General features: G+C 39.6%; 1 protein-coding gene across 2 annotated transcripts in view; it reads left to right on the top strand.

Annotated features, from left to right (window-relative positions):
• The window catches only part of rpap1 (RNA polymerase II associated protein 1), a 45,217-nt gene extending 23,423 nt beyond the window's left edge, over positions 1–21,794 (top strand). For both annotated transcript variants that reach the window (XM_079833302.1, XM_079833303.1), the window contains exons 9-25: positions 838–936; positions 1,106–1,207; positions 3,476–3,643; positions 3,725–3,904; positions 3,989–4,123; positions 4,653–4,823; positions 5,175–5,332; positions 5,494–5,664; positions 6,905–7,100; positions 9,488–9,597; positions 9,983–10,178; positions 10,273–10,419; positions 11,122–11,264; positions 14,493–15,255; positions 18,947–19,123; positions 21,322–21,378; positions 21,529–21,794. In XM_079833302.1, the coding sequence (XP_079689428.1) occupies positions 838–936; positions 1,106–1,207; positions 3,476–3,643; positions 3,725–3,904; positions 3,989–4,123; positions 4,653–4,823; positions 5,175–5,332; positions 5,494–5,664; positions 6,905–7,100; positions 9,488–9,597; positions 9,983–10,178; positions 10,273–10,419; positions 11,122–11,264; positions 14,493–15,255; positions 18,947–19,123; positions 21,322–21,378; positions 21,529–21,672 (3,117 nt within the window). In that variant the 3' untranslated portion in view covers positions 21,673–21,794. The remainder of the gene's footprint in view (positions 1–837; positions 937–1,105; positions 1,208–3,475; positions 3,644–3,724; positions 3,905–3,988; positions 4,124–4,652; positions 4,824–5,174; positions 5,333–5,493; positions 5,665–6,904; positions 7,101–9,487; positions 9,598–9,982; positions 10,179–10,272; positions 10,420–11,121; positions 11,265–14,492; positions 15,256–18,946; positions 19,124–21,321; positions 21,379–21,528) is intronic.
• Positions 21,795–22,899: the final 1,105 nt, after the last annotated feature.

The raw sequence follows: 22,899 nt of genomic DNA, 5'->3' as shown, positions 1-22,899 counted from the left end.
AATGCCACAACATGTAAGCAACCGTGTCAATGCCTGATCTGTGACCAGCGATTTCTCAGATGTAATGATTCATGTACAGTCAGATGTTCTTTGTCTATGTATCAGTAAATCAAACCAGTGACTAAATGGTCAACGTCATATTGTTTCATTCAGTAGGATGAAAATATGTTATTAAAACTGTGATTAAATTATATATAGAAAGTGAACAAAGAACGCTCCCTTTACAATCGCTGGAGCTGGAGCTTAAACAGCACGAGTTTGTCAGTGACCGATTTCTGGACTCTCGCCAAAACTCCCGTAAGAATCTCTGTTTGCACTGTTATGATGAAAGCATTCGTTAGTGTGCATAAATCGAGTTGCAACGACGAGATCACTGCATTCATGTCTGTGATTGGCTGCAATGCTCATCACTGCAACCTTTCATGGCATGATAATGCCATAGATCTAAATATAATGCTATAATCAACACTTTTCATGATTGGTTAACCTTGAGAGCGGTAATAGTAAAACAGTTTTCCAGAGAGTTCCACATGTAATTCTTAGCTAGGCTATTTCATATGCAAAGATGTTAGCCAATCACAGCAGTGGGCTTTCACACTGATGTCTCACAGCAGACACGTCCCTTCAAACAGAGCATTAAAATCAGGGTAGGAAAAATGCCTTTTATTTCTAAATTATGACAATTTTTCATGTAAAAATCATACTAAAATTATAAGTGCACGCTCCCCAGAAAATATAAAACAATGCAGTTCATGAACCCTTTAATAATGAGATGAATGAAACGTTGTCTGGTATTCTGTGTACTTTGTTTGTATGAATGCTTTATTACATTTACAGGCTATGCAAGCACGTTTTGATTTTGCTGGCGCTCTCATTCCACCCAACAAAGACTTGCCCACCCATTTGGGCCTGCATCACCATGGAGAGGAGCCAGAGGTGAGTTGGCTTATCTAAATTCATCTATTGGATTGTTTTTAGACTGGCAGTGAAATAGAACTGATGCCAGTACTTCTTTTAAAAGGTGTTTGTATTAGTCAAATGCAGACATGTGTAGCTGTTGTATATGTTTAATAATAACTATAATTTTCTCTCTCCTCTGTTCCAGCTGGCTGGATACTCACTGCAAGAGCTTTTCCTCCTCTCTCGCAGTCAGCTCAACCAACAGCGCAATCTGGCCGTCAGCACTCTCGCTAATGTCCTGACCAAAGTAAACCAACATTTAAAAATTAAAACACAAAAGTTCATTGAGTTGATGTGAAAAGCTATTAGACTGCAGTAGATTTGATTTACACAAACACTGTATTATTCGAGCTGGATCCTCTATTAGAGTCTTTTTCCCCTCAATAAAAAATGTCACATTAAATAATAAATATTACTTAAAAAACATACTTAAAATATGTTTAAAATAATCTGAACTCACATGAGATGAAGACTCTGGTCTGATTAAAACTATTATTTTATATGGAGCAGGTCTCCATGTTGAGGTCTCTTGACCAACAAAATACTACTCATTTTATCTGGGTAACCCTTGTATTTGACACGTTATATTGTGAAATAAAGTAATAATGGCTTACTAAAATATTTAGCATTGCTAAAGGTACATTATGTAACTTTAGACCCTCTAGCGGATACAAAATAAAACTGCATGCATTTTGTGAGTGTTTTGGTTGTGCATAGGCTCTGTGTGACTGTGGATGAATGTGACCCTTCACAATAGATGATGATTTAAAATAAACTCTGTTAGAGAGTAACTTATGGCAATTTATCTGTTCAATAAAATACCTTACTCACCTGTTGAGTAATAAAAACGCCATCTCTGTCACTTTTACAACCTTTCAAATACCTTGGTTCTCACCATCTCCGAAAAAGCCAAGTTAATGTTGATTCTTGTTTTATTACGAACTGTCACATTCTCTTTTTGCCATCAGACTCTCCTCTGTTCTGTGTTTTTTGGGGGGGTTTTTTGCGTGGATTCCCTGGAGTAACAAGATTTAGCGGCTCCATGTCAACTTTTCTTAGCCTTGCTCCGCCCTCCTACGTAGTTCCGAAGCTCATTTTTAATTTTCCTTCAGTACTCCGTCTGGGACTGCGGTATATTCTTAGGATTTCTCAGAACAAATTTTTACCTGTCCAATCAGCTAACAGAGGGAGTGGCTGAGAACGATGACATTGATGTCGTGTGCTAGTTTGAGTTGTAGTTCAGTAATGGCGGCGGAGAAAGATGCGAGCGAAGCCATTCATTCCGTTGTGGCACCGCTGCCGAAAATCCAGAAGTTAAAGCCTTTCCAGCTCGCTCTGTTAGTGGTGAAGGAGTTGGCTGAAGCCCTATTTGGACAGTAATTGTTTCTCGGGGGGTCGGAAGGTATTGTCATCATTTACAGCGGCTAGTCAGTGACTTTATTGCCGTCCGTCTCCCACCACCCGCGTAAAAATCCCCGGCCGAATTACCTACTGTTTTAGACAAACACCAAGGTCGTGTGGTAATTGAATTGCTGTCCGAATCCACATCTCTGAGTTTTCAAGAATATATCACTTCAAAATTCACTGTTTATATCCTTTTTGACCACTGCAGAGTACCGTACGGTTGCACTTTGCTGTAATTTGGATGCATTTCTAGACTTGTGTTTCTTTAAATGCTGGCTTTAGTATTTACAAGAGCAATATATTTCATCACCGCTCAAAAAATAAAAAGAAGAAAAGCACGTAAACATTTGAATTGGGCCGTTATTTACGGCAGCACTTATTCTTATCTTACCAAGCATTATGACATAGTATTTATAGCAATCATGTTACGGACCACGAGAGCAGCGTGTTCCCGATCACAAAACTCTCCCCTCCACTGTTAATAAATTACAATCTGAATGCACAAGTTTTAGGCTTTATCACTGAGGTGACGTTCACAATCTGCACAGTTATTTTTACGGATTTCCATGTGAGAAACAGAGGCGTACGGCGCATGACATGCGTCACGACTAAATGTTAGGGATTGGTTAGGGTAGATCCAGAGTGGCTCTGGGCAGATCCAATAGTTTTAAATTTCAACAGAGTACCCGCCTTCAAGGAAGTAAACGCTTGCCAATGCAATGGAGAGTGGCCATACTCTGTACAAATGAAATTTACGAAAGTCTGGTAAGACCAGGCTAAACTTTTCTCACTCATTGTAACAACTAACCTATGCCACTCACACACCGTACACACATCAAACTTGCTGGAGCAACTTTTCTCTATTTACGGATATGATGAGAAGTACGGGCGAGTGATGAATATACGCAATTTCCCGTGAAAACCATCCCACCTGATCTAAAATATAAACGCTTTATGATAGTAAATCTGGGTAAGACAAAAATTTAAATAGTTAATTTTGAACAAAAAAAAGTTACAAAGTATCTTATCTTTAACGGAAATCATCCAGCCATCCATCCTCTTTCTGTACATTTTCCCCTAGTAAACACTGTACGCTTGTGTTCTCCATCAGGCCCGTGCTGGTGAGTACACTTCATCTCTAAAGGGCAGCGTCTTGTCTTCTTTACTGGATGCTGGACTCCTCTTCCTTCTGCGTTTCTCCCTGGATGATGGTGTGGAGGGTGTGATGTCATCAGCGGTGCATGCCTTGCAAGCTCTGCTGGTTTCATCCGATGATGAAGTAAGAGACCATCATCTTGCGAATCACTTATGCATTTTTGGTGATAAGGAACCACAACGTTTCTGATTTCTATCATCCTAGGAATGCTTGGATAATGCCTTCCCATGGCTGCTTGGTATGGCAACCTTTCCTTTGCTGCCAGCTGCTCAGGAGGAGGAGGATGAGGAAGATGAAGGTTTGGATGAGGCCTTAAAAGAAACAGCAAAGGAGAAGGAAGAAAAGAAAACCGATCATGATGTTGCTAGGCAGGATGTTGTCAAGGTACCTGGGGTCTAAGATTGCTCTCCTTCTGCAAAGTTAGTAGCTGCCCTTAGTTATGCAGTGAAATTTCTGTGTTGTCATCAGGGCTTTCTGAAGATGCAGGGACTTCCTCGGCTGCGCTACATCCTGGAGGTGCTCCGGCCCTCTCCCCGGGTTGTTCTTAATATTCTGCAGATTCTGATCAGAATTGCTCGCCACTCGACTGCTGCAGCCACACAGGTAACTGAATTCTGAACAACCACTGTTTTTTTATCATTATTTATATAGGATTTATTCATATTTTTAATTAGTGTTCAATTCAGTGTTCATTAATGTAAGTTTTAGTCATTTTGTTATATTCTGTGTCCCCCTGTGGTCAATAATTGTATCACTTAAAACTCATCTTTGATCACAAAAATGACATGTTTAAAAGTTTTTTCCTTTGAGAAAAAAAATTCTTCATGCCTTGAATGCAATTGTGCACCCTTGCTTCATTTAGTATATGCAGTTCCATGAATATGCAAATTACCTCAGACATCCACTCGCTCAACTTTTACTCAAGTTACTGTAGTAAACGCTGCACACAGGTATCGCTTTTTAAAACGTTGCACACATAATATGAATTAATATAATTAGCCTTTTGCTTGACTATGTTATCAAACAGCTAATAATGTCTTGCTAATGTTATGCAAACCATGTTCCCTACTGATATAATTAGCTTTTTTCAATTTTATTTATTAAAATTCTTTAACAATGCTTTTTCTGTCAGATCTTGAACTGCCCGCGGCTGATGGACACTGTGGTTTCTGAGTTTCTTCCCTGCTCCTGGACTCCTGCGGTCTCCCAGGCTCCATCTTCTTTGTATGGGCTGCCTGTTGCTTTGGCGATGAAGCTGCTTCGTGTTTTAGCAAGTGCAGGAAGGCATGCTTGTGCGAGAATAGTAAGTATTCCCCAAATTGTATAGGTTAACGGTGTCAAGCGCCCACTAATTGTACATTATTATGATACTTTTTGCAAGATTGAGAAGTCTCCCACCCTCTTTAATAAATGACTATGATGCTTATTGAAAGATGTGACAGTTGTGTCTCCAACTCAGATGTCAAACTGTACTGTTGTGCTGAAATTTGTGTATATATGGTCTTGCTATGGGCTACTATATTATTTGGATGTCAAATTTTGATGTATTTGTTTTTTCCTAAAAAAAGAAGTTCTAATACACAAAAATGTTACATTTTGGTGTGAAATTTATCTTCAAGTCAATGCATGGCCCTAATTAACCGGTGTCTCTTAGCTAAACTCTCTAGGAGGGAAGGAGCTTTTGTCACGTTTTGTGGTTGTGGAACCATCAGAGATGTTGCTGGAAGCAGGTGAAGCTCTTCGCTGCAGTACAGAGGCTTTGAGGTTGTTTGCAGTTGCTGCCGGCTACGGACAGGCTTGCAGTCTTTACACGTGAGGGTGACCATTCACTTCCCTTTCAAATTATGACAATAATCGGTGGTTGTTACAATACAATGTAAATTGCAACTATATACAGTGACAAATATGCAGATGTTTGGGGATGTATTCAAAGCATCTGATTGTAGTGACGGTGAGTGTGTCCTTCATTCCAGTGACCTGTATCCTGTGCTGGTGAAGAGGTTGCAGGCTGGGAACCGGCCGTGTGCTTCATCTGAAGCTGTGCTTTTTCTGGAGCTGGACCGAATCAGAGCTCTGCTGGTGCTGCTTACTCAGGTTACTCAAACGGCAGGATGTCATGAAGAACTGCAGAGAGGCCTAGTCAGGTTAGACTCCACTTTTAGGATGTGGTAATTGTGGCAAACCATGTTCAAACAACTGCACTTGACATAAATAAAAAAATAACTTGTGTATTATTAACTGTCGAATTGCTTAAAGGCACAATATGTAAGATTTTTGGATTCAAATATCCAAAAACCACTAGAACAATGTTATATATTTTGTTGACTTGTGTACTTACATTATCCCAAATGTTTCCAAGAATGTTTCAAACCAGAGAAATAAGCAATTTTAACCAGAACACAGACCGTGTCCATGCGTCACCTGTCAGTGACATAATCCCCACGTCAACCTTCGATTTCCGGTTTTATTTTGTAGAAACCATGGAAACACAAAGACACTTTAATATATTATGTTTTATTAGACAGGTGAGCAACTGTTTGGATACATTAATCGACAAAAACTAATGAGTGCTATATAGCTCAGCACAGTTAGTCTTGTTGTTTAAATCTTGTTTTCTTGATTTACCGCGAGTACCATGTTTTACCATGTCTAATATCGATCTAGCTTAATGCAGTGCGCAGAAAGTGTCTCATAGTAGCCAACGAGCCAACGCACAAAGTTGCATTATAACATTACTTTCAACACACTCAAATGTATCTAATATGATAAAACAGCGCTGCGTTATCCCACATACGCGTGACCGGAAGAAGTGGAAGCCGTCGTCTGTGGCATAATAAAAGCTCCACTGCTCTCGAGCTGTGTGTGGCGCTTGTCTCTCATTAGCAATCGCTCCTGCAGACTCGTTCCGCTCCAACGGCTTTCAGCCCCACCTTGCTTCATACTACAGTAATGTTAACAAATCTAATACATTAGCTCATCCATTAATATGATTTCTGCCTGAGTACCGTCTGACTCTTTTCCACCGGCTGTAGAGGTGTAGACAACAACTCCCATGATTCTGCAAAATCAAGGTGTCATCAAGCTATGCCTCTGTTTTAATAAGTGACTTCTAGCGACTAAAATTACATATTGTTCCTTTAATACAATAGGAATGTGCTCTAATTAAGCAATTCCATAGGTTCCTTAAAAATAATAATACAGAGTTTTTTTTACTTTTGGTCAAGAACTCTTGATAGGATTAACTGCTGTTATAATGTTTTAATGTTTATTAAGATAAATATATGTGCCATTAGTTTTTTGTCTTGCTGCTTATAATATTGCAATTTCATTTTTGCCATACATTTTGGATATGGTCTGGAGCTGTTTGTCTGTGTGTATCGACAGTGCTCAGGGTACAGAGTGTCCTCCACCACCTCCTGTTCTGTGGAGTCATGTGACAGGTCTCCAGCCCACTGTCATTAGCTCTCTCAAGGGCTGTGTGAGAGCACTCGATGGCTCGTCTCAAATGTCAAGTGCTCTGATTCTGCTTCCATCCTACCTGCTCTACGTGGAGGCGTATTATTCACAGCTCTATGTGCAAGTAAGTAGATATAAGAAAGAAATAAGAATCAAAACCAGTGTCACACCAGCCTCACTGATAAGGTCATTTAAATAAAACAACCTTTTCTTCTGGATGTGTGTTTTACTTGTATGTATTTATAAAACAGGCATACCTAAATTTTTTTTTTAGCCACAATTACAAACAAAAAAAACATTTTAATGTATTTTTACATTTATTTAATGACAGGTTATGACATGAGAAATCAAATTTGCCTTGATGCCTTATAAGATGTCCATGAACCATTAAAACATCATGCGAGATTCATAGCTTAAAATGCCTTTCTCATTATAAATAAAGCATTTATTTAATCACGCTCCAAAAACAGCTTTTGATATTGCTCCATCTGTGACGTCACACGGGCAAATACATTTGCATATGCCTGCCTCCAGAGCAAGACATCGACGAATACATCATCGCACCATAGGCTCCGCCCACTAGCAATCAGTTGCCTAACGGCTGACATTTGCCTACACTGGATGTGAGCGTCACGTCACATCAAAAGCAAATAGAACCCATTATAATCACTGCTGCGGTCTACACTGGATACAGTATACAGATGCACGTTCAGTTTCTGACATACTCCACTCACTTGAGTCTGTCCGTTGACAGCAGGACAAATAGAAGAGTGAAAGAACGTTGGCTTGCCATTTTAAATAGCTTATTTGCCTCTCTGTACAGACTTTAGAAGGATCCCAGAGTTGGAAACAAGTGTATGGTTTATTTTAATGGAGTCCCGATCGTGTCAGAGGATTGTATGTTTGTACGGAGCATTTTGTTTTGTTAATGATGCACAATGTAATGGGGACTTCGCAATGAAACTTTAGTTGAAACATGACACAGTGAAATAATTATTTTTAATTTTTTTTAAATGGGCAAATTAGCGCATTAACGCGGGCGATTAATTTTTTCAGTTTATCGTATTAAAAATATTTAATGCAATTAACGCAGTGTCCGTTTTTATATCCATTTTTGCCTAGCGGTACATTATATGATCACGCTCTTATTCATATAAATGCTTTTAAACCATCTGTGCGACAAGACAAAAGAGAACACGCTGTATGTCATTGTCCTATCTGTGTGGGTGCGTCTCAATCGGCTCATTGAGGGACACCCTGACAGGCACAGACAGACTCGCGTCAGTCTCGTGCACACATCGAGTTCTCTTTTGCTCTTGAGCAAACAATAACAACAATGCAGATCATTTTGCCATACTAGTGGTCTTAATTGAGTTAAATAACGCTTTAAATGAACTTGTGAGAAAATGAGATTTGCGTGACAGTCAGATCCATGTCATGTTCGGCAGCGGCCGATCTTAAAGTGACAGCAGCACTGATGATGTCTGTCATTAATGTTCATCAAAGAACAAAGGGAACAGAGAAAATTGTAGCTTTAATGATGATTCATCTATATTTAATTGATTATTTATGCAGTCAAGAAAGGTGTTTGATAACTATTACATTTATGTATAGGCTATGTCTAACAGGGAAGGCCATGGGTAAATATAACGGGTTTATGTAAAGATTGTTTTAAGTTCACTTAAATTAAAAGTTGTTATTTTTTTTAAAGCCTAATAAATGTTGAAATTAGTAGCTTTCAGTTATACTGTAATGTAACGTCATTAATGTTTCATAGAGACATTAGTATCAGTGATACTGGCCTTCATTCATAAAAAGATGCCTTTACAACAAATATTTAAAATATGCTGTCTTTAAATTGTTTCTTCATTAATTTGGAGAGTAACTGAAATGATTACAATATCAAAATATAAAAAAAACAATTAAATTGTGATTAATCATGATTAATTACAGAAAAAAATTGATTAAACATTTGTTTTTTTTATCGATTCCCACCACTAATATTTACATTTTGTGCAAAAAAACTTTTTTAACATTGTATGTGAACCTCAAGGAAAATATTAAAATAATACAAATATCCATGTCATGACCCCTTTGAAAAGTTTATCAATAGATGCATGAATGATACATAAAACATGAACTCATCTCTAAGATGCAAAGTGGATAATCAGTGGATCCTTTTAGAGCCAAACTGCCCTGAATCCGTGCTTCTGGTGTGATAAACACCAAAATAGGAGAGATTATTCAACTTTATTCAGCGTATTCAGTCAGTTCCCTCAAGGCAGGATAATGCTGCCTGCATGAAATAGTTGCTGATAATGTATCTTCACAAAATATTTGCCATTTAAAGTCTCAGATTCACATACTGTTTTCTCTCCACAAACCACAATATATAAAAATGTAGTTGTGGTAACTGAAGCTTTTAGTGCAAATGGGCCTATTGTATACAGATACTTAAAATAATTACTTTGCATTTGTAACGCGAATAATCTGATCTGATTCATTTGTCAGAGCTCTTTCCAGCCAGTACAGTGTCTACAGGAACTAGAGTCACTAACTTCAGACGTGCTTCTGCCCCTGATATCCCATCAGGTCATGCAAAATATGACCAGCAGCTTCAGGTAGGGGGATCTGTTATTTTACTTTAGTGTTCAGAGATTAACCACATCGGTTACTATATTTCAAATTATATAATTTTTTTGTGTGTTTTTTTAAACAAACCAGGTATTGGCTTTAAAAAAAATAACTGACCAATAATAGTTGCATTAACAAAGTTACAGCAACATAATGTTATATACAAAAATACAATAAATGTAATGTTAATTAAAAAAATATTTTTGTATTTTTATATTTTTGCCATTAATAATAGCATTTGATGTATGTAAATAAATATAGGAGGTGACTAGGCTTATATTGTGTAACAGTGATCATTTTGAGCCACACAAAATGAATAGATCTTGTATAAATGGAACATAATGATGATGATGATCTCTTCTCCTTCTGCAGGTCCAGCTCTGTGATCTGTAACCCCAGGCTGAGTGCCCCTGGTGGGGAGGTCGTCCCCAGTCTGCCAGGCCTGTCCTGCTCGAGGCTGATGACCTCCAGCACAATGGCAGGGTCCAACTCCCCTCTGTCCCTCCCTACTGCCCTCCTATACCTGCTGAACACCATCACCTCCATCCACAAGGGCTTAATTAAGAAAGTAAATTCGCTTTGGCAATACTTTTTTGATAGATGTGGAAAAAATGCTGAGATTTTTCAATTAGTGGTACGTTTCTTTCTCTGTCTCTTATCAGTTCAGTCGTCTCATCCTCTCTGATGCTGTACTGGGTTATCTGCGGTCTTGTGTCGGAGCCATGCCCTCTGTTTCTCACATGAGTGCCTGGATTTTACGCCATGAGCACCACCTGCTGTATCTACTGCTCAGACTGGCTCACAAGCTGGTAACTGCAACCTCTGCATTTAACAAAACCGCTTTTGCATACATATTATACATAATGATATGAAATGTAGTGTTTGAGCAGACCTTAAAAATAGGTTTTAAGAATGAAATGTGCTGGATTCATTATTTAAATACATTTAAATTGAATACATTAGGGTTCCCACTCTGTTTGGAAAAGTATGGAATTTGATTTGAGTAGTTTCCAGGTCTGGATAAGTATGGAAAAATAATTGTTTCCAGACTATTGCCCCTATTCAGTTTTCTAACATATACAATTAAGAATTTATAGAAATAAATGTATCATACAAGCAGAGTGTTTTCATTGCAAAAGTTAAGTGATCATATAGTAATTCAAGGTGTACCTTTTCATTATTCAGAAATGTTTCTTTATCATAAGCAAATCTATTTTGAACTTCACTAAAAGAATGTTTACTCAAATGCCACTGAAAAAGACCAAACAATCATGGAAAATCTGATTGTTGTTATCACTTTAAGAGAACCCGAGAAATAGTTATTATATTATATATACCAAATATAATGCTTAAAATAATTCCGGATGATCCATGCATGTTAAATGCGGTCAGAAAAATCTACGGAGAGGTTTGGAAATTTGAGTCTGGAGTATGGAATTTTGAAATGCAAAATGTGAACCCTGAAATGTGAAATTTGAAATGGGAACCCTGATTTATTCTGTAATCTTTAGGTTCCAGTCGACCCAGAGGTGGCCAAACACGCTTCCTTGTTCCACCAAGTATCGTTGGCTTTATTGTCCTGGCTTCTGCCTGGCAGTGAATACTTGGCACATGAACTCATGTCTGTCATGACTTTCAGCCACAGCCTTCTTCCGTAAGTCTCTGCTGAAGCTTTGCTGCAAACTCTCATCTCCCAGTGTTGGCTTTGCAGTCTAAGTGCGGTCATAATTTGTCTCATACATTGTATTCACAAAATAATATGAACATTTTACAGAAATATACAGATGCTAGGCACTAGACTTCATACATCCTTTAAAAGTTACCTTGACACCAGTTGGAATAAATGGAAGAATGACTGAATGGAGAAAAAAAGACATAAAATTGAAGTTATGTCTAGCATAATTCAAAGCAACGGGGAAAAAAATGCCATTTTAGCCCTCTTTTTTTTTTTAACCATAACTGACGTAAGAATTTGTTTAAGTGCCTACAAGATCAGAGGGTCTCTAGGATGCAATTTATGTGATTTGATTTTATCTCGGTAACCTATTATGTTTATGTATTTTTATGTTGCTTTGAAGTGAAATGATAGTATTAATATTCTTGAACCTCTTCAGACATGTGCAATGAGGACAGGATAAGAGCTGAAACTCATTAGGAGAAATTACATCAAGGGCTGGGTATTTAGATTTGCCTGCATGTTATTGTTCATCGTTCTGATTTTGTACTGTTTTTGTTCTGATGTTTCTGTATTTCAGTAGTTTCAAACATGCTATAAATCAAGCGGAGCATTAGTTCTGGCAGGTTACGTTAGTCAAGCTGTCACCTATAAGAATACGATGCCTAGCACAACATTCATATACAAGCTCCTTCAGTACAATCAGCAGCTATCGCGTTTCTCTGGAGCTAATTTCCTTCCTCCATCCCCAGCTCCTCTCTTCAGTCAGGATTTGGCATTCTGATTCCCCCTGAATCAGACTAAATTTCCGAATTATGTTGTACATTTTAATATTGCCATTAATGATACCTGCAATACATTGTTGGTTCTGTTCTGTTTACGCTAGGGGGGGTTTATCGCTGCTCTCTCTACTCTCATCCGTGCTAGGCTGCATGGATGCGCAGGGAGTTCTTGCCCAGAGCAGAACCATACCGCCAATCGACGATAGTGGTCCTGACAGAAATACATTTATGGTTCAGATGAATTCCCAGCTTTATCAAGCTGTAGTTTCACATCATACACACAAGAGAGCAGCAAACTGCACATTTCAGACAGGATAGTGGACAGTTTACATGGACAGTTGGCAGTTGTTGCTTTTAGTTTTTTTATATATTGGTGAATGTTTCATTTTGTGTTTTATTTACAGTGTTTTATTCTTATATTTTACACTACTGTTCAAAAGTTTGGGGTCAGTAAGATTTTTGTTGGGGGAGGGGGGAAGAATTTCAGCAAGGATGCATTAAATTGACATTTCAGTCAGGACCACTCTGGCAATAAAACATGATTTATTGTTGTTAATTTACAACATTTGGTTTGGCGGTATGGTTCCGAATGGGAGTTGAGCTTTACAAAAAAATCTGATTAGCTGAGCCTGAGCGATTAATAGAATATTGGATAGAGATGATGAAAAAGACTACGTTCGAGGACTGCTTGGAAGGCTTCATGCAGCGATCTGAAACCGAGAGATAAAAGAAAAACTACAAACAGTGCAGAACATACTGTAGGCCTACACTTAAATGGAATGAGAATACTAATGTCAAGGAGGCGGGGAGGGAGGGTTGGTTGCGTGCTATGGCTAAGCCGGAAGTGAGTAATAGTGCCACATATGTACACTGATCTGGCATAACATTATGACAGGTGAAGTGAATAACACTGATTATCTCTTGATCAAGACACCTGTAGTGGGTGGGATATATTAGGCAGCAAGTGAACATTTCGTCCTCAAAGTTGATGTTAGAAGCAGGAAAAATGGGCAAGCGTAAGGATTTGAGCGAGTTTGACAAGGGCCAAATTGTGATGGCTAGACGACTGGGTCAGAGCATCTCCAAAACTGCAGCTCTTGTGGGGTGTTAACCGTTTGCAGTGGTCAGTATCTATAAAAAGTGGTCCAAGGAAGGAATAGTGGTGAACCAGCGACAAAGTCATTGTGTATGGGGCTGCATAGCCGCTGACCCCTGTCAACCGCTGAAAGCGGCAACAGTGGTCGCATGAGCACGGAACTGGACCACGGAGCAATGGAAGAAGGTGGCCTGGTCTGAGAAATTACGTTTTCTTTTACATCATGTGGATGGACGTGTGCGTTGCTTACCTGGGGAACACATGGCATCAGGGTGCACTATGGGAAGAAGGCAAGCAGGCGGAGCAAGTGTGATGCTTTGGGCAATGTTCTGCTGGGAAACCTTGGGTGCTGCCATACATTGTGGATTGTACTTTGACACGTACCACCTACCTAAGCATTGTTGCAGACCATGTACACCCTTTCATGGAAACGGTATTCCCTGGTGGCTGTGGCTCTTTCAGCAGGATAATGTGCCCTGCCACAAAGCAAAAATGGTTCAGGAATGGTTTGAGGAGGACGAGTTTGAGGTGTTGACTTGGCCTCCAAATTCCCCAGATCTCAATCCAATCGAGCATCTTTGGGATGTGCTGAACAAACAAGTCCGATCCATGGAGGCCCCACCTCACAACTTGCAGCACTTAAAGGATCTGCTGCTAACATCTTGGTGCCAGATACCACAGAACACCTTCAGGGGTCTAGTGGAGTCCATGCCTTGACGGGACCAGGCTGTTTTGGCAGCAAAAGGGGGGCCAACACAATATTTTGTTATGCCTGATCAGTGTATATACACGTACCTTAGATGGGCTTATGTGGCCTGCTGGAAATAACGCTTGTGCTAGATTTCAATTTCAAATAAATACAGTTATTTTAAACTTTCTATTCATCAAACAATCCTGAAAAGCCACATCACAGTGTCCACAAAAAATTGAGCTACATAACTTTTCAACTCTTATAATAAGAAGAAATTATTTAACAGCAAATCAGCATATAAGAATGATTTCTGAAGGATCATGTGACACTGAAGACTGGAGTAATGGCTGCTGAAAATTCACCTGCCGTCACAGGAATATTATGTCTTTTAATGTATTTTTAATAAAATAAATGCAGCCTTGGTGAGCATAAGAGACTTGTTTCAAAAACCGACCCCAAACTTTTAAAGTTTTCATTTAAAAAAAAAAAAAAAAAAATCTGTCTTTTATATTTTTTGCAATTTAACCACTGGAAGGATGTACTTTGAGAATATAATTGTTTTTTTATCTGTTATAATACTTTTTTTTTTTAGTTAAGTTTGTAATGTGGATTTATTTGTAATTTATTTTCCTTGTTAGGGAGGATGGTTGTGGTGAACCAGAGGTGGCCGCGTTGGCTGAGTTGCAGCTCCAGGAGAAGACTTCACCTGCCGTTGGTTCCCTGCTACGTGACGCACTTCATCATTTGCCCTCCATCCGCGGTTGCTACCTCACCCACCTTGCATACTTGGAACCATCTGTCCTTTCATCCCGTGACCGGTACCTCGGCAGAAACCCTTTTGTCCGCTCTCATCTTCTACCTGAGCTTACCGGCCCCACCCTGCCTTCCGATTGGCCCTTTTTACCACTCATCAGTCTCTATGAGCAAATGGGACTGTCAGCTGGCGGTGGGCAGCAGGTCGAGTCTCTTCCAGCAGGGTCCGTACAGTCAGCCACTCACTGCCTGCAATGGTTGCTTGTTCTGGAGAGCTGGAGGGAGCAGGCGCTCACGGTGGTGCCACCAGTGGCTAAGTTAGCCCGGCTAGCCTGTGTCTTTCTGTGCTCCAGTGACCTCTTCCTGGAACGGCCTGTGCAAGAGCTTACTTGGGCACTGTTTCGCAGGCTAACACGGCCAGCCCAGCTTGAGGCGCTGGATCTGGGCTCGGCTCCACCAGGCCTGGCTTCCTTTCATGACTTATACTCAGCTCTACTGGCACAGTATGAGGCTGTGTCATTCGGTGACCCACTCTTTGGCTGCTTTATGCTTTTGCCTCTGCAGCGGCGCTACAGTGTCATCATGAGGCTGGCTGTGTTTGGTGAACATGTGGGAATGCTGCGATCGCTGGGGGTCTCACTACAGCAGGTAAGGGGTTTCTCTTCATCAAGTGTTCTACGTGCAGGATAAGCATGATGGAAACATTCTCATTGAAATATTGGCATCTGAACCATTGATCCAATTCAGACTGAGATTTTGAGCATTGAATCGCAGTTCCCAAGGTCATCAGACGATTTGAGTAGTCTACTTGAGTTCACCCATTTGTTTGCCTAGGATCTACCAAATGCATGATATTAGTGTGGTGAATAGTTTGTTCACTGTTATTTTGATGCCAATATAAAATTAGGCAACATTTTGAATATTGCTAATATTTTAATGCACATTTTTTTGTCATTCAGTCCTAAATTAGTTGTAGACTGCCTATCCTTTTATGTCTCGCAACTCAATTATGAGAGTGATACAGGGATAGTTCTGTCATTTATTTATTCACACTTGTCATTCCAAACTCATAAGTCTTTCATTCATCTTTGAAGCGCAAATGAAGAAATTAATAACCCAAATTACTTCTGTCCCTCCATTGAAAGTCCATTCTACCAAAATGTTGTCACTTCAAAAAGATTGATTGATAAACAGATTTCATTCAGGCTTTTATTCACATATAAACATTGATCAACACATACATAGTGGACATTAAATATGGTAAACGGATGTTCAAACATGCTTGCTTGATGCACAGTAACCAGTGAAGTCGTTTCTCTTATTTATACTACAGCAAAAACGGCGTAAGAGTTGATAAATTTCATTCATTTCTGTGATTTAGTTCAAACTCTCTTTTGCAATAATAGATTTATGAGTCAACAAATTATTTAATCATGTTGTTCCTTTCATTAATCTTTATATCACAAATGAAGATATTTTAATGTAATCTGAGAGATTTCTGTCCCTCCATTGACAGTCCACACAACTACCACTTTGAATCTTCAAAATGTTTGCAAAGTGATTGTAAATATAATCTATATGAATAAAGTGGTTTAGTCCAAATTTTCTGAAGAGACACGATTGCTTTATATGTACCGATAGAATGTAGTCTTTTTTTCACATACAAACATTTATTAGTGAACATAAACTCAACCGAATCTGCTTGACACGCGAGAACGAACCTCATTGGTTCTTGTGGAAGCTCAGAAAATCTGTTGATCCGTTTATCATAACTGATGTGTAAGTTGATGAATGTTTATATGTTGAGCATATAGGACTTGTTGGAAAAACCCATTTGAATAATCAGCACTTTCTTAACATCTTGAGTGGGTAGGGGTAATCACATCATGGGGGTCATCAGGTGGACACCCTCCTTCCTTGGGGTTTCATTGATTGGCCCACGACACCTCCAAAGGGCTCTAAAGCAACACCTAGCGTCCCGGGTATTCTCCCCTCTGTTTTTACCCCTCTTGGTCATTTTGCAGTCCATTTGGGGTCCTTCCTTTTTAGCCACAGCCAGTTGCTGCTTTGCTCAGCAGCCTCTGACAGCAACCTAACAGATTGTTGGAAGGCCTCCCAACCCCTTCAATAGCCTAGTTGTTGTTGTGGCTACAAAACCTCTGCAACCAATCTCTACTGGGATCAACTGGGTTGGCCAGCCCCATTGTACTACTTCAGCTACTAGGTCTGAGTACTTCAGGCTTTTGCGTTCATTCGCTTCACCAACTGTAGCCTCCCATGGCACAGTTAGTTCCACAACGAACAGAGACTTTTGCGAGGTTGACCACATGATCGGGTCCGGCCTGAGGTTAGTTGTAATTATCTCTGGGGGAAAGCTGAGCTTCCGGTCTAGGTCAACTTGCATGTTCCAGTCCCAGGCAGCGTCCAGCAGTGTCGATTCCACTTTTGTAGTTTGCTGCATTGGAAGGTGTCCTGTTCTTATGATTGTAATGGATTTTGAGCATGCATGTTTTGGAGGAGGGAAGGCATTGGTGATGGTTCTCCTTCCTTCCAGGATGATCGCCAGTTGTCTCAGGACCTGATGTGCCTCCAAGTGTAACGGCCTTACGAAAGACTCAATTTGCAGCCGACAAGGATGTGCTTTAATGTTGCTGGGGTTCGACAGAGAGGACATGATGGATCTTCTTCAGTCCACTGGTTTAGGTTCTTGGGTGTAGGAAGAACATCGTAGGTGGCTCTGATGATAAAGCTCAGCCTGTTTCCTTCCATCTCCCAAAGATCCCTCCAGGTGAGCTTACGTTTTCCCAGTTAGTCCACAGTCCCTGTTTGGACTGTGAGACTGCCTTTGTGCATCTCTCTGCCTCCTCTTGCTGCCGGACCTCTGCTACTACCAGCTTTTTTCTCTGGGCGGATGTTGCCTTGTACCATGAGGGCCAGCTTGCTCGGAGTCCAAAACCTCTTCCCTGCTGCACCTGTCCTACAATGTCTCCATGCCTGAGAGCAGATTTTGCTTGCTGTATGGCCTCAGCCGTGGTCCACTTCCATTTGCCAGTCTGGGAGCAGCCACTTGTATTACGACATCTTGAGACTCGTTCAAGGTCATGTCAGTCTCACTTTGGTGTTTTTGTATTCTTCAGTGAGGCTTGAGACAGGCAATTCCAGAGCACTTTTCCCATACAGGCCAATACTACTGAGGCAATGCGGGAGTCCAAGCCACTTCTGGATATAATGGCTGATTGTTCTCTCCAGTTTCTCAATTTTGGAAATGGGGACCTCGTAGGCTGTTAGAGGCCACATTAGACGGGGAAGTAATCCGAATTGTAGGCACCAGAGTTTCAGCTTGCCAGGAAGCAAGGAATTGTTTATGCAAACAAGGCCTTTGATGGTTTCTTCCCTTAGTTGGTCACTCTGGTCTGAGTCCTTGAGACTTGTGTTGTACCATCGGCTGAACCTCTTTATTGGCTTTTCCAACACTGTTGGGATAGTTGTTTCGTCAATGCAAAATCTCTGGTCTACGAGTTTCCCTCTAACGATGGATATACTTCTGGATTTGCTAGGTTTTAACTTTATCCGTGCCCATGTTATGTTGGCGTGAAGCTTTTCCAGTAGACGTTTGGTACATGCAATAGTTAAGGTCAGCGTGCGAATAAAAGCCTAAATTAAATCTGTTCATCATATCAAGGGATCATGTCTTTTCAGAAAATTTGGACCTTAACCACTCAATTCAAATGGATTCCTTTTACATTCTCTCTAGGAACTTTTTGAAGCGTCAAAGTGGTAGTTGTGTGGACTATCAATGAAGGGACAGAAATCTCTCAGATTTCATCAAAAAGATGATTTTCTTTTCAGTTTTCAATTTCCTGAAAGTCTTACGAGAGATGAACAACATTAGAGTGAGTAAATGATGACAGAATATTAAAGCTTTAAAAGTTGAGGGCACATGAATTAAATTAAATTAATTTATAATAAATACTGCAATATTTCATAAACAATCTTGATTTCATGGTGACTTGAAATGGCTTTAGTAAATATATGGAGACAAATGTTGTTTATTTCCATGTATTGTTATTCCAGTGCATATAAATGAAAGTGATTTTATTGAATATTGCTATTGAATTCAACTTTTTTTGTAATTTGAAAAGTAGAACTATACTGAATATACTTGACACTGGCTGTTTGGTTGAAATCATGGCTGTTCTTACTGAAAGAAAATAGCCCTTTTAAGTCATTTCAGAGCTTATCCAAGATATGTGCTATATATATGACTAAACTGTAAATCCTTTTCGTGAACCAGTTAAGACAGTCTCCATCTGAAATTTGATTCGTTTGTCCTTTACAGCTGCCTGTTCCATTGGAGAAGTTCACATCCCCTGTGGAGGACTCCCTGCCCCTGTTGCGGCTGTACTTTCGAGCACTAGTAACAGGAGCTTTGAAGAGGAGCTGGTGTCCTGTACTTTATGCGGTGGCTGTTGCCCATCTCAATGCCTTTATCTTCTCCCAGGATGCAGTGGCAGAGGTAAACTACAAGGGCATCAAGACCAGTGTTATTTTAGTATTATTTATGTACTATTATAGTATTTATTAAAGTTTTGAATTAGCTTTTACTTTTTATAATTTTAGTTTTAATTTTAGTTTAGTTTTTTCCCTTTTATTAAAAAATTATTATCTTTACATTTTAATAGTTTTATTTCAGATGTAGTCATTGTAGTATTTCAACTTACTTTATTTCAGTTAGCTGCCAAAACAACATTTTCATTTAAGGGTGTGTTCACACTTGGCATGTTTGGTTCGATTAAAGCGAACTCTGGTGCGATTGCTCTGTTAGTGCGGTCCATTTGAACAAGTGTGAACGCTGCCATCTGAACTCTGGTGCGCACCAAACAAGCGGACCACGACCCCTGAAAAGATGGGTCTCGGTCTGCTTCCAAACGAACTCTGGTGCAGTTTGAATGAATATGAAGGCAACATGGACCAAAGACATCTAAATGAGCCAAAAACAGGACGTAATGGGACAAGATGCGACCCTAAAAAGGACAGAATGCTCAAGCATATACAGTACCTGTTTTTTCTTGTCATAGTTGCGTTGTTGCCCATCTTAGTTTGGTACAGGCATCAGAACCATGTCTTGCAGCAGATCTTCTTTTGTGTGTGTGTGTCTGATGGATGGATGGATTCCTGCTGCTGTTTTGACTCCTTTACAAATTTTATAAGCTCTTCGGGAGTTGTCAGCTCCATCATATGTACGCACATACAGCGAGTGCATTTAGCCCAGCACACAGCATTGTTTTGGATGTTTGACAAGTTAAATATTAAACCGTGTTAAAAATGACAGTGTGAACGCCAAGCAAACCGGACCAAAAGAAACAAGAGAACCGAATTACAAGTGTGAACACACCCTAAGTTTTTCATCTAATATTTATCTAATATTTTATTTCAGTTTTTTATTAGTTTTAGTTTACAGGTACTATACCGAGCAAGACCAATGTCACACAAAAAAATCTTAATGATGAGCAATCCTAAAGGTTCCAAAAATGAAAATTCAGTCATCATTTTCATGTTATTACAACATTACAAACCCATATGACTTACTTTCTTAAATGGAGCATAAAAAAAGACATGTAGCAGAATGTCCAAGCTGCTCTTTCAATACACTGAATGTTAATGGTGACCAGTGACTGTCAAGCTCCAAAAATAAAAGTTGTCAGTATGACTCGTGCATTATATTCCAAGTCTTCTGGAGCCATATAATGGCTTATTATGAGGAAAAGACCTATATTTAACCCATTAAAGGAGCACTTATAAAAAACTATAAATGATAGTTTTCCCTGGAGAAAACATTTGCAATACTTAAATGAACACGCCGACTTTTGGGGACTTTAGCTTATTCACCGTATCCTCCAGAGTTAGATAAGTCCATAAATACCATTCTCATCATGGTGCGTGCCATAACTCTGTCTGACGCACCCACCGCTAGCCTAGCTTCGCACAAACACTAGAGGTAAACGGCTCCATCTAGCCTCCTGCTCAATAAGTGACAAAATAACGCCAACATTTTCCTATTTACATGTTGTGATGTGTATATTTACATTGTGTACTAAGGCCGACGGAAAATGAAAAGTTTCGATTTTCTAGACCGATATGGCTAGAAACTATACTCTCATTCCTGCGTAATAATCAAGGAACTTTGCTGTCGTACCATTGGTGCAGCGGAGCAATGATATTACGCAGCGCCTGAAAATGGTCCCCAGCACGTTCTCTGTGCAAGCAGGTTGTCACGTTGGTTATGTTGACGGAAATCAGCCTATTTTCAGGTGCTGCGTAATATCATTGCGCCTGCTGCACCCAGCAGGAGACTAGCTGGAGCCGTTTACCTCCATTCTTTGTGCTAAGCTAGGCTAGCGGTGGGTGCTTCAGACCTAGTTATGGCACGCACGGAAATGAGAATGGTATGTATGGACTAATCTAACTCTGGGAGATACGGTGAAATAAGCTAAAGTCCCAAAAAGTCGGTGTGTTCATTTAAGTATTGCAAATGTTTTCTCCAGGGAAAACTATCATTTATATGCGCAAGTGTTTTGTCACCTAATCCCAAATGGAGTGGTTGGGTTTGAAATATGTTGGAAGAGTGAAGCAAGTGTGATAGATGGTCTCTTAGCTGTCTTATTTTGTCATTGTGCTGTGAGTTATGACCAACCTGACTTACACACTCTGCAGGAGGTGGAGGCAGCACGTCGGAGCCTGCTAAGAAAGACCTACTACCTGACAGATGAGGTACCATCAGCCACTCGCCTCTACTTTGAAGAGACCTTCCATTTCCTGGATCTGACTTTTTCTCCATTATATATCCCTCTTGATTTCTCACCTTTCCTGGTGTTGTTTCTTGTAATGACACATCTGTTTTTTTTTTTTTTTTTGCTTCAGGTGTTGAAGAATCACCTTCTTCTTTTTCGGCTGCCCCAGCAGAACTCAGAGCTAGGCTTCATCATCTATGAACAGCTGCCCTCCATTCGTGCCCGCAGGTTGGAAAGCATTGTAGGAACTGAAGAGAAAGGGGGAGAAAGGTGAAAAAGGAAAAATCCTGGTTCCATAGTTTCCTAAGTGATTTGTGAGCTGTATATGTGTTTTTTAGCCTGTTAGGGGCAAATGGCAACCATAGACTTTGAAATAAATGTTTTGTTTCTCATGGATATGGTGTGGTTACTTGTGACCATATCTCTTTTTCCTCATTGTATTTTGGACAATTCAATGTGTATATCCCAGCAGTCTGAAGTGGCACATCTTCAGCTGTTCTGAAGTGAGATGTAGATTTGTAGCCATATTAAGAGGGAAGTTATTTGACATGGGGATGTAAGATAATTCCAGAATTTACTGGGGTTAGTCAGTTATTTTATTGCAGTCTGAATCTGAAATGTCAGGGTTTTTTTCTCCCTCCCTCCATCCATCCACAAAATAAAATTATACTATACAGTTAAATTATACTGTTTTTGGACAAACACCAGGGTTGTGTGGTAATTTAAATCCCGAGTTTAAAAGCAGGAATTAATCCAAAATCTTTTTTGACCACTGCTAAGTGCTGTGTTTGAAATTATTCACATTAATCATTGTGCCGCCTCTCTACCACAGTTAGTTGGAACGAAAAGAAGCCAAATGTGTGAACTATTGAAATGGTCCATTTAAAATGGCATTGTTTATAATATTTTGTATTTTGCTTATAGGTCTATTAGATCATCATGCTCACCGTTGTGTTTAACATTATGTGACTGAAAACATAAATAGCAAAATTCCAGGTTTGTAGGATGTCAGAACTCACCAATCCCCCGTGCATTGAATACATTCTTATTCCAATATTTAATTTTTTATCATGAATCGGTTTCATTTTGAGCTTCTTTAATTGCACTGGCAGTTGTAGGGAATCACAAAGGACCTTTTAAAAGTTGTTTATTTTGCTTTCATCTCATTCTAAGATGAGTCAGAGAGGCATGAGCAGCATGCTCCACTTATGTCAGTAGAATTCAAAATATTGAACAAACACCTCACGCCTCAGATATAAAGTTATTCGCTGTCAAAGTAATGCCAAAATGAATGGGAGTCAATGGAATGCTAACAGCAGGTGATGGCTTGGTTAGCAATGGGTGCCCCTATGGAAGGTACGCTTTCCGGGTGCTGCATTACCCCCTTGGGTTCAACAGACTTAAGGGGTAGTATTTTTAGTGCCTGATTAGATTTTCTGTAAAATCACATTATGATTTATATAGTTTAAAATGCGTTGTAATGACCATTAATGTATTTTAA

The sequence above is a fragment of the Gobio gobio genome (genome assembly GCF_949357685.1).
Source record: "Gobio gobio genome assembly, chromosome: 13".
NCBI classification, from domain to species: domain Eukaryota; kingdom Metazoa; phylum Chordata; class Actinopteri; order Cypriniformes; family Gobionidae; genus Gobio; species Gobio gobio.
The sequence above is the reverse complement of the archived record's forward strand: the minus strand, read 5'-3'. Positions and strand labels throughout refer to the sequence as shown.